This window comes from Syngnathus floridae, chromosome 3, assembly GCF_059516105.1.
Source record: "Syngnathus floridae isolate MCC-2025c chromosome 3, RoL_Sflo_1.0, whole genome shotgun sequence".
Classification (NCBI taxonomy): domain Eukaryota; kingdom Metazoa; phylum Chordata; class Actinopteri; order Syngnathiformes; family Syngnathidae; genus Syngnathus; species Syngnathus floridae.
This window is the reverse complement of record NC_142415.1, coordinates 8,382,501-8,399,799: the sequence shown is the minus strand read 5'-3', so window position 1 is coordinate 8,399,799 and position 17,299 is coordinate 8,382,501. Positions and strand designations below refer to the sequence as shown.

Below are 17,299 nucleotides of genomic sequence, written 5' to 3'. Positions count from 1 at the left end.
CTGGGAACATGAACGACCGGGGTTAGAAACATGAGGCCTGCGGGCATATTTAAGTCATGAGCGGTTATCACCAGCTCACTACGTATTAAATGAGCGCACCAGTTCCTATGCTGAACAGAGGTGACTAATGAGAAATGGAAGCAATTTAAAGGGGAAAAAGAGGAGCTGAACGGCGTGGGCTGTAATCAAGTCAACAAACGTTCAAACCGACCCATTTCAAATGGATTGCACGTGTTTACCCAATCACAACCCCCCCGACCTAACACGCCTCTGCAGCTCAAGATTGCACAAACACAGAGGCCCATATGTACGCGAGAGACGGCTGAGCCTCTTTCACTACACGTGTACGATCGATGCGTTTGATATTAAGGCTGGAAATCAACAGGATACAAAATTGTTTGTGACAGCTTTAAAAGCGCATTTGATTTAGCGGAAGGTCATGTTGGAACAATTAACGCGGACTGCACGCTTGACACATCAAATCATACTCTTATTTGAACACTGACGCACACCAGCAACAACATCATTACAATATCATAAACAGCTGTCCATTCAGTATCAGCAATCAATGCTTAGCCAGTGTTTTCATTATAACATTTCAGTACACCCCAACAGCGCAAAAAAGCCTGGCCTGCTGCTTTTGTCACTTGTTATCAAAAGTCACCATTAATCAATACACGTTACCTTTAATTCATTCATTCATACATCATTTGAACCACTTACACTCACAAGAGTTACGGGCGTGTAGGAGCCTATTCAAGCACACTTTGTATTTTTTTTTGTATTTGTATTTAAAAAACAAAAACAAAAAAAACTGTTTTATAAAATATTGCTGGAGGCACTGTGTTTCCTAGTTGGCCTGGGAATGCCTCAGAAGACCCCCTGAAAGAATTGGACAAAGTAGCTGGGGAGACGGAAGTTTGAGCTTCTCGGCTTAAAGCTGCCACTTTGCGACCTGACCTCGCATAGTAGTTGTTACATCATATGACTGTTGAAAATGTTAAAATTTCACTTAAAACATTCCTTGCACATACATTTACAGTAATATACGTTTTAACGAGGTAATCAAATTCACTTGAACTAATTCAAGCCGAGGGCTGTTGCATTATTTTTCTCATTTAAATCAATTAATTGTTGTCCAACAAAATGCATATGCCTCCAAAGTTCATGTTTGTTTTGATTTATTTCTAACTCAGTGGAAGCTGTGTTTATTCAATTAATGCATGCTCCCCTTTCTGAGAAAGGTTGAGGTAAAATCAGTCCATCAGGAGTATTATGAATGGATTGTTGAGTTAAGAAAAACGTATTATTGTATACTACTGCTCCCCTTTCTGGGAAAGGTCAAATCAGTCCATCAAGAGTATTATGAATGTATTGTTAAGTTAAGAAAAACATATTACTGTATACTACTGAAACATTTGGTAGTGTTTGCGAAGGTCATGAATTTTGTGTTATTGCCAAGGTTCGCCGTACACCACATATTTCTACCTTAGCATTTCTGTACAACAAGCTCTCAATTTGCTTGCCTAAATCTCCAGTAAGGAAGACACACATTTGTATTGCATGGCAACAAATGAGCCTGTTGTGCCCCTATATAGTTCCCACAATATTTATAATACAAAAAGATGTGCCCCTTTTACAACTTTGAGCACCTGCCCCTCCACATTTCTCTGCACGTCCTTGTTCTTAAATGTATCTTTCGTGTACTTGTGTAAAAGACAACGTGTAAGAATAGTGTGTCTTGGAAGCTTACTTGTGACCCAGTTCATGCGCAACAGTGAAGGCCAGCGGCAGGCCCGTGTCCTCGCTAATACTGCAGCTTCGATGTGATTGACACATTCCTACCACATGGGACAAACCCAGCGTTTCGCAAGGCTTGTTGATGGATGCACAGATGTCCTTCCTGTGGAAACAGAGGATGCAATCTCAGATGTCCGAGATGTCTATATAAACAAGCAATAATATTTTTATGCCATGTCATGTGCTCAAACCTCTTCGAGTACTCAGTGAAGAGTACTGTATTACATTTCATTTTAAGACAGATTTTTATTTTATTTTATTTTTATTTGGCAGAATAACTTCTGTGTCAACATGTTTGCAATGATTGCTTTGAAATGAAACAAGTATTATGTGACTGTTATCTTTGATTAAGAGGTTTCACAAAGATCTATCATTTTCAATTCAAGCAGTATATAAAGAAAATGTTTAGTCTGGTGAAAATATATAATACAAAATAAAAGTAAATACAAAAAATAAATGGAAAACTAAATGTGGAAATACAAAATAAATATATAAATACAATTAAATATGAATCGATACAGTGATTCCTCGCCATTTCACGCTTCACCTTTCACGAATGCGCTACTTTGCGGGTTTATGAGTGACGGGAGAACAGTGTTTGAATACACATTGATAGCGCAAGGCGTGCCTCTGAGCAATGTGCGTCAGTGCGCATATGACTGAGTTCAAGCGCAGGAGGCGGCAGCCGGCCATGCGCGAGGGAAGAAACACCAACCGGTGCAGAAGGAGTTGGGATACGTGACAATATCACGCGTTTGTTCTTTTATTTACTGTAAAGGTAAAATACATGCACAGAACAGTGTGGGATTGGGTTTTAAGGGAATGGAAAAAGTTTATGTGCCCCTTTTAAACATTTTATTATATCTAAGGTATTGAGGAGGATGTAAAATGCTTTAATATTGTGTACTGGACCACAATGCAATAGGAGATTCATGCGCAACCGTGACTCACTTTGGTTATGCTATGCATGATGGTTAGTATTATGCCGTAATTCTGAAGGTGGACATTATGCATCGTTTGGCAAGAAAACCTCGTTTTGAAATGACTTGTTATACACACATGCACTCGAGCAGCCAACAATGGTGTTTAAATTTCTCATTAATACAGATACCCCAACTATTTTGCGGGTTTTCACGGGTGGTTCTGGAACGCATCGACGTGATGAACGAGGGATCACTGTATATATTTTAATTAATTTTTTCCAATTACTGTAATTTTCCGCGGTTTTTTTCATAGTTTGGGTGGGGGGGGCGACTTATACTCAGGAGCGACTTGTATATGGTTTTTTTCACAAATTTTTACTTGATCATTAAGACATCACTTACTTACAAGTATAGTTGACCACTTCCCATGTTATTTTTAGTATAGTTGATCACTTCACATGCTTTTATATCTTTATCTTGAACATATTCAAAACATAAAAAATAGAGAAAACATCAAATAAAGCAATTAACACTTTAAAGCGCCATATCCAAGTCCACTGTCTGCTGTATGTACACTTGCTCCATTTCTGCTCCTCTTATATTTATCATTATTTATTATTATTATTTGTTTATTTATCATTTATTCGACACTCTTATTTATTCATTGTTTGTGCCTTCTTGGTTTTTTTTTGTGTTGCTTGTATGCATATGTGTACTATCTCACCGAGGTATAGTGGGAACGTAATTTCAATCTCTTTGTGTGTCTTAGTATATTAAAAAAAAAAATGATGATAAAGTAGACTTTGACTTTGATAAAACAACCAAAAATATATATATTTTCAGACGAAACTGGATGAGGGCGCTCTAAATTTCACCGTTGGCCATGACTCATCAATTGGGTGGGCTTAAGAAAAATGGCACCAAAAAGACACTCATATTTTGCAGGTTACAAACTTCAAGTTGTAAAATATGCAGCTGAAAACAGTAATCGAGCAGCAGAAAGAAAGTTTGGAGAACCGTGATGTACCAATGGATTACTATTTCAAGTGACGTCAGTAGCACGGCGCGGTGCGGCGGTTGTTTACATAATGGACAAACGTATCCACGTAAGGACTACCGGCATCATTAGCGGTGATCATTTCTAAGTGACACGGAGGACAAAGAGTTTGAAGGAATTAAGGATTTGGAGTGACATAGAAGGTTTGAAAAACTATTATCGCTTTTACGCACGCCCGGTCCTACTCTACTGAGTCGGGGGTCGGCGCTCGGCCGAGTGGCTGTCCGCGAACGGTGCGTGGGGCTCGGACATGGCCATTACGCACGCCCGGTCCTATGCCATGGAGCTCTCGTGTCTGAAAGTCCACGCTGCCACATGCTTGGAAGTTTGTTTTGTTTAATAAAGAGCCGTTTACCAAACCCACGTCTATCCTTGTACTTTGTTAACGCTACAATATAGTTATATAGTAGATCTGTGGAATAAAGACGAGGCTGACGATGTTGACAAAGAACGAGTAATTTGATCGATGGATTTAATGGATTTAAAGTGCACGGATGGTTTGATAATATTATTGGCTTGTATTATAGTTATTTGAAATATAGTTTCTATCGTTATATGAGTCTGTGGAATATTTTGAAGTGCAAGCGCCCTCAGCCGTGCGCACCCATTGTTGACAAAGAACGATCAATGGATTTAATGAATTGGAGTGACACCGATGGTTTTATAAACATGTTATTGATGTAATAGTTGTCCTTAATCACTCTATATGTTACGTCAGGCCCATTCTCAGCTCTTTGTTTGTGTTTGTCACGTTAGCATACCTATCGTTTAGCCTGTTGTTGCTATTTAATGAATTGGAGTGACACCGATGGTTTTATAAACATGTTATTCATGTAATAGTTGTCCTTAATCACTCTATATGTTACGTCAGGCCCGTTCTCAGCTCTTTGTTTGAGTTTGTCACGTTAGCATACCTATCGTTTAGCCTGTTGTTGCTATCGTTTAGCCTGTTGTTGCTCGTTCATGACTGTTTTTGGTGTGGGCTTTTGTCGAATAAATTTCCCCCAAAATGCGACTTATACTCCGGAACGACTTATATATGTTTTTTTTCACTTTTTGGGGCATTTTATGGCTGGTGCGACTTATGCTCCGGAGCGACTTATAGTCCGGAAAATACGGTATATTTTTGTTTGTTATTTTCACTTTTATTTCTTTTTGATTTGGGCACTTTTGGTCCTCCTTATATACCTGTGGACAGAGTGCAAGGCAATTACACTTCTTGTTCATTAACTAATGTGTTTTCCGTGGTAATCTTAATAGTTGCTCCATAAGTGTACATAAATTCCCATGCATTTGGTCATTAGTGTCTGATGGATACCATATTTTCCGCACTATAAGGCGCACCTAAAAACCTCCAATTTTCTCAAAAGCCGACAGTGCGCCTTATAATCTGGTGCACCTTATATATGGACCAATATTGAGCCACTACAGCAGGCGTGTCCAAATATATGGATTTATATATGGACAAAGTTTTAAAATGGGCCATTCATTGAAGGTGCGCCTTATGATCCGGTGCGCCTTATATGTGGACAAAGTTTTAAAATGGGCCATTCATTGAAGGTGCGCCTTTTTTAACTGGTGCGGAAAATACGGTAAATGTTTAGTTTGTTAGATATGCTTTATCCCACTGACTATTAAAGAAACAGATCAGACAATAAGTAGTATTCTTCTCATTTCAGCCATTAGAGTTTTCTTTCTGAAACAAATGGGCAGAGGGGAGGCACAAAGCAGCAGATGGGGAGATGGGGAAAATTAGAGGGCACATCATCCAATAGCTAACAAGAAGTTTGTGTGAGGAGAGTAGTAATTACTTTTACAGTAAAAAAGATCAGCAAGTCATGCTTCAATTGTACGTGGACGATTGGACAATATAAACTTTCAACAAACTCCTTGAGTGTCATCACCCCTTTCATCCACCAGCTGCAATGGCCTTGTCTATACCCCTTAAAACTGTGCAACTTTCATCTCTCTTTCTACAAGGGCTTCCTATCACATAAAAAAAAGTGCTTGTAATTATTTCCCCTCCAGTAAGTTCATTCCAGTTCACTTCCAGCAAAGCTTTTATTTACCTTGTGAGGAGAACGGCCACATCGTGGTGCAGAGGATGATCGTCGCCCTTCATGTTGAGTTGTTTCTGCCACTTGCAGAAGCTATTTAAGCTGTTGTCGGCATGGTGCGTTATCTTTAAGTCTTCCTGCACATCAAATGTCACAACACAGCAGAGGGTGGGAAATTAAAGGAAAAGAGCAACGTTTTGAAGAAAATGTACCATAAGTGAGGAAAAGTAACAAATTGTTTACAGCAAAGAGAAAAACATGTATTTGATGGACAAACTGCCAAAAAGATGTTGGTTTGCTGTTTGAATTCCCATCCCCCACATCCAAACAGACATTGATAACAGTTATCTGGACAGCATTTACACCTGAACGGATGCTGCTGCTACCAGCAGAGAAAACAACGCTATTTTGATAATTGCTCAAAAGTGTCAAATCGATAAGCACGGATATGAGGTAGACAAAATGGAAACGGTCACTTAAATAGAAATACATTTCGATTTCATGCAAAAAGTAAGCAACAACCTTTGTGATAGGTTAATGGACAAAATGGCTGGTCTACTTTTTGAAGGCTTTATTTTGCCCATAGCGGTGAATGTTTGTTTTGATGTGACCTCTGATTGGCCTGCAGCCATTCGAGGGTGTTCCTCACCATTGTGCCAAAATGAGCGAACACGCATAAAAAAAAATAGATGTGGACAGTGCTGTAGCAGAACAATTTCAATGAATGAAAGTTAATGAACACATTCATATTTTGCATGAACTAAACAAACAATTTTACTTTTTTGGGAACATGCTCATTCATTTTTTGAATGACATTTTGTTAGACTTCCATGGAAAACCTGTAGGCACATTGTAAATGAGCCTTTATATGTTGGGGGATAAACTTAGGTAATTGGCAACACTAGCCACCAAGAGTAATTTCAGCCTTGGCAAAGAACAGCTTGTGGCTGATTTTGCTGTTGAGAAATTTAAATTGGTTGGCGAACAATCGGGAAGATAAGTTACTGCATGTTAGTCCTTGGTAGAAATAAGTGGGTTTTTTTTCAGGGGGGTTTATTGTGGTGATGAAATAATTTTGGCTTGGGAGCACTCTGAAGTCGCTGGTGTTTTTTTTATTTTTTTTAACAGTTGCGTCACCAAAGCTTACAGGATACGATGTATAAAAACACCTCATCTGAAGACTGGGGGGAGTTGGAGTGTGTGAGGCAGTTAGCGGGACATGCATAATAAGTGCAGTGCCCAATTCCTATTCCAGCTTGGTTCCTATTTTATTTATTTATTATATTTATTGTTATATTATTATATTTATTATTATTCCTGTATTATTTAGAATTTGGTTATGCTTGCATGTCAAGGATGACAATGGTATTTTTGTTTTAATTGTCAATAAAACATTTTTAAAGAAAAGCATTCAGGCAACATGTTTTGTCTCGTAGTTTTGTGAGTGCAGTGTGATGGCTGTAGCTGGTGAGTACCATGGACTGAATGGGTGGCAACAACAATGGGTTAATGCTAATAATGGCATGTCGCAATATAATAATAAGAAATAAAAACACTTTGAATATTTTATTTTTGGAACAGTGATCTTACTTAAAAAATTAAATTGTTACTTCTGAAATGAATGACCTTATTTTAAAATATGTGAATTGAACTTTATACTACTGAGTGTAGAAATCGAACTTGCCTGATACTGGATGTAAAAGTGAACACATAACCATTAAAGGACATTGCATTTGTGTGGGCAGGATGTGAAGTACAAAATGACCCAAAAAAAAAATGAAATGTGAAATGAGCGTGAAGAAAAACATAGTCAAGAGGAAATGTGACTATTTAACTTACAAAAGAAATGATTGCAAGGATGTTAATGACACTCTTAAATATCAATCATATGTGCTGCTTTCAAAACTGCTAATTTGTGTGTGTTCTATGACTGTAAATACAGATCTACTGAATGTGTCACTTCAAATCCACATTTAAACAGAAAGTCAAACTATTGGATACAGACATTAAATTGGAACTGGGCACCTTCAATGTCAATCAAGCCCAAGTCACTTTCTTGACTACTGCGGGTTTGATTGTGGAACTGCAGGGTGCCAATCATTTTATCTGCCAAGTTAATATTCAACAAAGAGTCTCGAATAATGACTTTCACTTGTCTTTCACCGAAGCAGCTGGTAATTATGGCTGCATAAATGAGTGTCGGAGGTTAGAGACCTTAATTGTGCCAGAATGACTTTTGGAATTAGCATCGCAAGCCAAAATCAAGACAAAGCATTTTACCTCATCCTGCTCCAGTAAGATGAGTCGAACCACAACAATGTTGATGGCGTTTCCAATACTTGGGTCTTGAAAAAGACCTGCTACCTGTAAACAGAAATACGGAGGGCAGAATAATATACATTTTCACTTTTTTGTTTAACATGGAGCAGAATGGAATCCTGTGAAACTTAGTTGTCATGAACGTTACTTGATTTTTTTTTATTTAAGATAATTTTTATTTAAGATGAAAAAAGATTTTTTTTTGCCATCAATGCGTGCGTGCAGAATGAGGAGCACAAGTACAAACAGTATGAATTGATTTTGAATATAAACCTCCTTGAAAGTTGAGTTATAGTGAAACTTTTTCCTCGGAGGCTATGGCTCTTACAATGCTGACATAACAGAGACAACAATCACGCAAGGTCAGAATCGCAAATGTCAGGAATCCTTCACCTGTGATGGGATGCAAAGTGGTTTGTATACTGTACTGTAAACAGAACATTTGCAATGTCTTCTGTCTATATACCTTCAGATTGAAATGAAGACTGTCATAATGGCCTTGAAAACTGCACAGGGAGAAAATATTTGATGGTGGGACATGATTATAGTACACCAGGAGGCTCACTCAAAAGGATGATTTTGATATAACACAAATATAGCTGAAGATTAAAGGTGCTTTCAAAATGGTATGAACCTGGAGCTTAAATCTTGTGAGGGCCACTCTGCAATCCAACCAATCACCCTGATATGAGCTATTTTGCGTCACGCAAGCATCCACTCACTTCAACGGTGCAAATAAGAAGAGCCTGAAAATCTGCTTTGAATTAAGTGTTGGAGCAGGCGTGTCACATCATGGAATGAGCTGCCTAATAACTTTAATTTACACATGATTGCTGCATGGATGAACAGCTTAAAACACAACCAATGCTTAGGCACCAGGTTGGAAAGGAGCAATGATTCATGGCGACTTATTCCGTGTGCAGCCGGGCAGCTCCTGCTCAAGTGGCTAGACAATATTCTATAGTGTAATAATCAGTTGAGCTCCCCAGTGTTATTATCAGTAGTGTTTCTTTCCCTCGTTTATGGCCTCTATGGACTTTTTCATGAATACATATAAGGATTCCAAGCTGCCGGTTTAAGAAGCGCAGTTGTTGATTTTCAGCCCCAGGGCCACATGCTGCCCGTCTGCCCAGCATCCTGAGTTTGAAATGTTTGCTTTGAATTCAGCCGGCAACCCTTTTCGATTCATTCGCTTCTAGTCTGGCCTCCGTTTACTTTTTACAGCAGTTGCACATGCATAATGCTCAACACCCTACAGTGGAGCAGCAGGAAAAAAACAAACTTCTGATGCTCACAACCTTAGACAATGGAACATCTGCTGACGGAGGAAGATGATGTCATAACTTATTGTAAGGAGAGGAGGTCCATCTTGACATTGTGCAAGGTTGTTTTCATAAATGCAAACCCTTTGCAGCTTGGAGCTTCAAAGCATGAGAGGATATGTGAGATAATAACAGCTTCCTCAATCTATTATTGTCGACAAAACCAGAAGCTTCTCCGTCAGTGAACTCCCCTCCCTTCCCTGAGACTCGGACAGGAGTTTAATTAGCTGCTGCCAGAGACATGCAGTGCTGAATTTGGAAAAAATCACTTGGGAGTCCAATGCAATAACGCAAAAGAAGTCAGTTTACTTAACCCCAAACAGAGAAGTAGTAATTACTGCCACTATAAAACATCAGGAACCAGACAATGACGTGAGGAGGGAAAAATCATGGAACACATTGAAGGTCACGTTGAACCTAATTAGCTAAAACCTTGATTTTTTAACAAACAATGTTAATACTTTCAAGGTGAATTAGTTTTCGTGGCATTAAGGTGGTTTTAGGATTTACCAACAATAATTATAAAATGCCCTGCAGCGTATTGATAACAGTTTCTAAAATACCAAAATAAACCACTTAACGTACACAATATGGACACAGTCTGGTGTATTACATTTCCTACTGCACTACATATAACCTCAAACTGATGAATCCATTAGCAAGCAATAAAATTATATTCTGTTGTGAAGGTATGTTGATCAATAATTAAAAAAAAGAATAACAGGTTCTGTCATTCACAGATAATGACGTGTATGCTGAAATTGTCCTTGTTGCTTTACGTAACACAATTGGACAATGGGCCATTGATGATTAGGATGCACATTTGACATTTAAATGCAAATGCTAAAATATTCATTTTCCTTTTGGCATCACGTACACACACACTGGCTCACCTGCGGCTAAAAGCACGCGTCTGGCATGAATGGCAAGAGTCTGCACACTCATTCAGCAAATGGTGGCTCCAAGTCATACTGACGCTCACTCACAAGATGCATTTTAATGAATTTACTGCAGCCCAGTGATTGACAGCCCACCACTCATTCTAAATCAACGGGGGAGTTGGAAGACTCCAGCTTCCCTGTGACGCTATAAACCAGGTAGAAAATTGATGGATCCAGCTATGTAAGGTACACAAAAGCAATATTTTATATTATTGCACTTCATACTTACAATGTTCATCACAGCAAGAATGTAGCTTTCAACACCTTTGTGGCCATGGTATTCCACCATTTTAGGGTCCGCCACCACAAGTGTTTCCACCCACTTCTCTTTGCTGATCGACCGTCGATGGATCCTTCGCTTTCTCCTTTTCTGTCGCTGCTCCCAATATTCCCGCTTCTTCTCAATCTCTTCCAAACTGTGATGGGAGTCTAGACAGCAAATTTGTGAGATGACTTAAATTGCTACACGCTCTCTAGTGACATACGGTAGATACTCTTGTATAGCTTACTGGTATCTACACTTATGCAGTACTAAAGACATAATTATAGCTAAAAAAAATGCCCGTAAAAAACCCCAAGGCCATGAATATATGATATATATATATATATATAAAATAAAAAAAATAATAATAAAAAATAAAAAGCACAATTTTGCCTATTGTTTTTTATTTTGTAACCTATACATTGGCTCCATTATAGCATTTTGTTTTGTTGTTTTTGATTTGCATTTGAGATGTTTTGTTGAATACATTTCATGTAAGGGAATAGTCAATTAAAATTTGTTTTGGCATAATCCTGATGGAGCAACTAATAGCAGTAGTCTTTCTTTCCTTTACAATTTGCCTAAATGCCCTAACATGTAGCGTATTATTAAGTGTAAATGCCGAAAGGTCATATTAATGACTTACACTGTTTGTATTGGAAAAAAGAAATCTCACTTACCGTTGACGCCACATGAACCATTGACTGCTTGTTCCCTTGAGATGGGCTGTACAACTGGACTCGAGGATGACAGGAAGGGGGCATGGCGTTTGAAGATGGCATGGGCCTGTGGTGACGAGGGCTCACCATGTGGCTTCTCCAGAGGCTGAATGAAGAATTCTTCATTGGACAACTTGAACAATCCTGTCTGAATGTTGAAGAGTGAAACGTTAGCGTAATTTTACAAATCACCACCCACAACTTGAGGTATAAAAATGTTCTCCCTTTACAAAAAATAACAATGCTCTGGTGTTCCTACTGGGTATTCATTTGCTGGAGGACTTCAAAGGTCACATGGACGATAGCAATGAGACAAAGAAGGATGTGATCGCCTGTTGTGAAGGCAATCCCAAAACGTGTTAGTGGACACCAGCAGTAAGTGATGCAGACAATTTGACGGACTCCTATCGAGCCTTTTTGGCCTGGGGGACTCCCGAGGCAGCTGATGCGTATCGGCTGACCAAGCGAGTGAAAAAGAGTGAAAAATAACTTGGCTAGTTTCAAAGAAGTTACGTCTCAGAAGGGTGAAGCAATGCGTCATGAACAATATTTACAGTATTGATGTGGTGCCACTGAAAATGTAAACAACTACGAGAATCAGCAAAAAGTAGTCATAATGACACACTTGTCAGCTTTTGACATTTTTTCACACAGACGAGTGGTCACCTCAGTGATGCGTTCTCTAATATTGTTTTTGTCAGTTTTTTCAGTTTCAATTGTTCATCAATGTGATAGGTGCATTAGGTCACTGAAGTCTCCCTGGAGGCCAAGCCCTCACATGCTCTGCATGCCAATGGTAGATACAGGCTGTCAAAGAAATGTGATACCTTCAAAAAAAAAAAAAAAAAAAAAAAAAAAAAAAAGGCAGCCAAAGATGTCATGGAGTCAAAGAATTCTAAACAAATGTTCTCCTTATGCATCATCCCTCTAAAGCACAAATGATAATCTGTGCCTCCAAAATAGCAATTATCAGATATTTAGTCAGACATCATGACAAGTCGACTATTGTTGTTTCCATTTGGGCGTTTCTGTTGTAGCACATTTGACACAGTGCCAATATGTAGCCATTTCACTGTATAGTAACAGAATCAAAAGGCTTTTTGCTGGAGCACCATCCTTTAATCTTCTATCCTGCTCATCCTCAGGAGGGTAGTGAGTGAGTTGGAGCTTATTTTGAGTGATAGGCAGGGTACCAGCCAATTGCAAGGCACACATCTTGATACCGTATTTTCCGGAGTATAAGACGCACCGGACTATAAGGCGCACCTTCAATGAATGGCCCATTTTAAAACTTTGTCCTTATATAAGGCGCACCAGACTATAAGGCGCACCATTAATGCATCACGTCAGCTTTTTAATCCAAATCAAATCATTCTCCATTTTATCTTTTTTATTTCAACTTCAGATGCAACAAATTACTTTATAATCACAAAATAATGATCCATAGTCTTTTTGATTCATGATTCATAGTCTTCAGCGGGCCACTTATGATTGATTTCATGACACAATGCTTCGGGCCAGTTTAGATTAAGGAATTTGGTCCATATATAAGGCGCACCAGACTATAAGGCGCACTGTCGGCTTTTGAGAAAATTTTAGGTTTGTATTTGCGCCTTATAGTCCGGAAAATACGGTAAGTACGTATATACATATATATATATATATATAGACATACAACCTTTTATTCTACACAGAAGGCCGGAGTTTGCACAAATACCCCGAAGCTCAGAATTGTGAGGTGGCTGTAGTAATTGGTTCTCCAAAGAGCCGCCCAGATGGACCACAGCGTGACAAAAGGGCAGCATGTTGATCCCATATTACTGGTGGACTAGCCTGGACACCTAACACTGACTCGTGTGCACAGTGGAAATTATTAGACGTTTATTTCCAGACTTATAGATAAAGACTGTTTTCTGTGGGAAGGGTCTTCACATGTGCCAGAAAATCACATAGATGAGACTAAGCAAACGAACCGAGGCTCATTCCATGCCTAAAAAATGCCTTTTGACCTGTTATAATTTGATCTTGAAATTGACCTTGTTGATCATTGTGGTGTTCACATATTTTATCATGAATCTCATATGTTGTCTCTGTTTCCGAAATTAAGTATCTTTGGCTTGGTAGAAATAAGGCGTCAAAGTATCCATACCCTCAGACCTTTAACTTTTAATTAATATTCAATGAATAGTCAACTTTTGATGAATATCTGAGGGTATGAAGTCAATGATCCTACAGTGGAATACAAGAGCTGATTAGATTTTCTTTAAGTAGAATAAATCACAACTAATGATTACATATATTATGTGAAAAACTGTGTTGGTCTCCTCTCAGAAAGGTTTTGTGTGCAATATTGCATTTTACATTATTTCATATACGACATACAGTGTCCATGAAGTGTATGGAAAACACATCTTGCGCAATCTGCCAAGAATGCTCCCTTTGAAGAGAGAAAACTAAAGCCAAACACGCAAAAGCTGGAGGACTTATTTATCAGTCACTTCATCACATTGGCCTACAAATTAAAAAGTTCAAAAGAGTCAAAAACTGCTTTAACTTGCCATCCCGAATAATAAACAATGTAGACAATTTAAATAAGCACTGGTGAGTCAGGATTCTTATGTTGTTTTTCTTCTATTTGTATCCACCAAGGGAAATTGTCTTTACACTTTGTCAAGGGAGGTTTGAGGGGCAGTAATCAGTCTGAGCATTCACACAAACCCCCTGAGCATCCCTTGGACCACGGTTAGCAACATCAGACATGCATGCACATGATGGCCAAACCAGAATCATACCTGTCCAAAAGTGGAGATCATGACAAATTGCAAGATGTGCAAATGTTACAATAAAAAAAAAAACACATCTACGTATATATCAAATGAAATGAAACAGTCAAGTGTGACTCCTAAGTTCGTAACAAGGGAGGACAGAGTTGGTCCAAAAATATAGATTTTGAAGGAGAATAATTTGTAATTTAATTTGATCTGCCGTGCCAATGATGATGGCCCCTGTTGCCATTTTTTTTTTTTAACTAAAGATTGTCCAAATCTTCTGATTTCAGGCTCTAAAAAAAGAATTATTCTCTTTCAGACTGATTTATCTTTTGTTTTTAACCAAAATTAGACATTTCCAAAAATCTGCTTTTACCTTGGAAAACAACGACCATCCTACTTGTGTCATACATATTACTTAGCCGATGATTATTTGTTTTTTCAATCACAAAATAACACCAAATAAACAAAAATAATTGGTTGATAAACAGGAATCAAGACAACTGATTTTAATACACTTTAAGGCAAATAAAAATTGTAGTCAATTATTTGATGCAATAATGGATAGAATAATCGACTTTAAAAATATTCTGTAGTGAGGCCTAATGGATACATATAGGGAATGTTTAAAAACATCAATCTGGGCGCTGAGCAGCTTGGCACCGCAACAACTTCCTACCTCCTCCAAGAGCCACATCCTGAATCTTGCTTTCAGATCTGATGTCATGTCTTCTAACTGCACTGGTTCGGACAAAACCTCATTTGACCATCTGTTCATTTCTTTCAATGTCAAATTACAAGTACCCAAAACTAACCCGTATCTCCTTCTGTAGGAATGTTGAGCATTCAGGCATCTTCCCATTCCAGATCATCTATCCAACCCAAAGAACTCTTTCACTCACAGCTGATGCAAGTCATCTTGCATTTTCCTCCAACTCAACCATACGGATGCAAATTGATTTTATTTTATTTTTTTATGAACCAGTTCCCAGTAACTCGATTCATATGAATCATTTGTTTGCTGGCCTGACAATTACGCATACTGATTTGTTCTATGTATGTTGCGAATGAGTGAGGACGTCACGAAAGTGTTTTTTAGTTCAGATATTTTCCAATGTGGCATGCCGTCAATATTGTAACACTATATAAAAACTTGTACTCTATGATATATCTCTTTCATTTATTTTATTTTCATGCATGCTGTAGTGTTAGCTCTCTTTGTTTTATTTTTGAATAAGGGATAGGGATAAGGGGAGTGATTGTTTTATTTGTTTTTGTTTTATTTGATTTTTTGTTACTCGTTGCATTCTTGATTGTACATTACATTTCTGTTTTATTTTTACAGTGTTCTGGGTGAACTTGAAATGTATTATTAGGATTGATGAGAAAGCTCCCCACTCTATGCCTCAGTGTGTTTGAACTGGCTCTTTGTGGTGTGATGCCAGAAATGGAAATGAGAATGACAGAGTGTAAAAAGATTTTCCATCCTTGGTTAATTAAGCTATTTCATTGAAAAGAAAATTAAACCGTTTGAATACCTTTGTCTGTAATTATAATTATTCATTATTTTTTAACATTTAACATGCCCAGTGATTGCCAAAGTAAATCTGATCATGGAGTGACAATCTTCAGCTGTAATTTTCTGTCTGGTATTGTGTTATTTTAGCTGCCAGTGTACAACTCACCAGTCCGTCGCAGGTGCTGATTGCTGCGCTCCCTTTGACAGCAGGCCCATCCCACACTTCACCCAGGAAATGGCACTGAGCGGATCTAGGGGGGCGGATCTTAACCCCTTTGAGTCCACCGTACCGACTTTCTGTCAGGAAGCCCGGGGCCAGCAGATGTGGGTTGAGAGTCAAGTTAAAGTGCAAACTGTGGCCAGCATGCCACAACTGATAGAAGACTCGCTCCTGATCCCTGGACTCCCCTGAGGCATGGCGACGCTGTATGCGGCGAGCGCGATGAGACAGGAAGTTGGACAGGAAGTGACCTCTGACATTCACTCTAGTGGGGTGAACCACTTCATACTGAGGAAGGTCCTGGAGGAATCTCTCTGTTGCAGCCACGGTGGGAAGACAACATGGAAAAGATGAGCTATTCAATCAAGGCATAGGAAGAATACCAGTATTGTATTTTGGTTTCTAGGGCAACCCAGAAGACAGATACATCCATTTAGCTATTTGATCATGTGTCTTGTACGTCGGTTTCGCTGTCCTTCTGAACAGCTGCAGTATCGGCTGTGCATTAAAAAAGTATTTCCCCATGGGCGACTTAACTCATATGTGAAAAAAAGTTCAAGTGAATTTAATGCTGTAGTATACAGAGAAACCCATTTAGTTTGTATTACCGTATTTTCCGCATTATAAGGCGCACCGGATTATAAGGCGCACCTTCAATATATGGCCCATTTTAAAACTTTGTCCATATATATGTCCATATATTTGGACACGCCTGCTGTAGTGGCTCAATATTGGTCCGTATATAAGGTGCACCGGATTATAAGGCGCACTGTTGGCTTTTAAGAAAATTGGAGGGTTTTAGGTGTGCCTTATAGTGCGGAAAATACGGTAATTTAGTCTGCAATTAGCCATACTAGCATATATTTTGAATGTGGGAGAAAACTAGAAAACAGAGAAAAGTTGCACAAAGGAAGGTCATAGCAAAGATTCAAAACACTGAACCTCAGAAATGTCAGGCAGATGTGCTAACTACCGTTTGTTCGGTGTGTTGCACTATCGAACAGGGAATTACATTTATTGTGGCATTTTGCTTGCTCAAATCTCAGGAACCTGCATTTCAACATTTAGGACAGAATTTCAGTGTCCATGGCAATAATTAATTAGTCCTTTGAGCTCTTCAGCATGGAAATTTATAATAACTAACTTCTACAAATGCACAGGGAATTATATTTTCCATCCTTCTTTGAGAGGTCGGTGTGAGCCTTGGAGCTGTTATCAAGGTATTCTTTGCCCAAAGGCACACGAGAATGAAACTTTTATACGCTTCATTGCTGTGGCCAGACCAAGCACATCTGTCCTTCCTTTGTATAAACTAAGGACGGCTGCTGGATTTGCTTTTGTGTTTTGGGATGCATTATGAAGCCATTCTTGCAATTGCAGTGATTCACAATT

General features: G+C 38.6%; 1 protein-coding gene across 4 annotated transcripts in view; it reads right to left on the bottom strand.

Annotated features, from left to right (window-relative positions):
• adamts7 (ADAM metallopeptidase with thrombospondin type 1 motif 7) overlaps nt 1-17,299 on the bottom strand; it is a 70,142-nt gene that overhangs the window by 52,288 nt on the left and 555 nt on the right. For all 4 annotated transcript variants that reach the window (XM_088372273.1, XM_088372275.1, XM_088372276.1 and 1 more), the window contains exons 2-7: nt 15,854-16,221; nt 11,362-11,548; nt 10,649-10,848; nt 8,118-8,201; nt 5,850-5,974; nt 1,754-1,903 (exon numbers count right to left, since the gene is read on the bottom strand). In XM_088372273.1, coding sequence (XP_088228399.1) covers nt 1,754-1,903; nt 5,850-5,974; nt 8,118-8,201; nt 10,649-10,848; nt 11,362-11,548; nt 15,854-16,221 — 1,114 coding nt within the window. The remainder of the gene's footprint in view (nt 1-1,753; nt 1,904-5,849; nt 5,975-8,117; nt 8,202-10,648; nt 10,849-11,361; nt 11,549-15,853; nt 16,222-17,299) is intronic.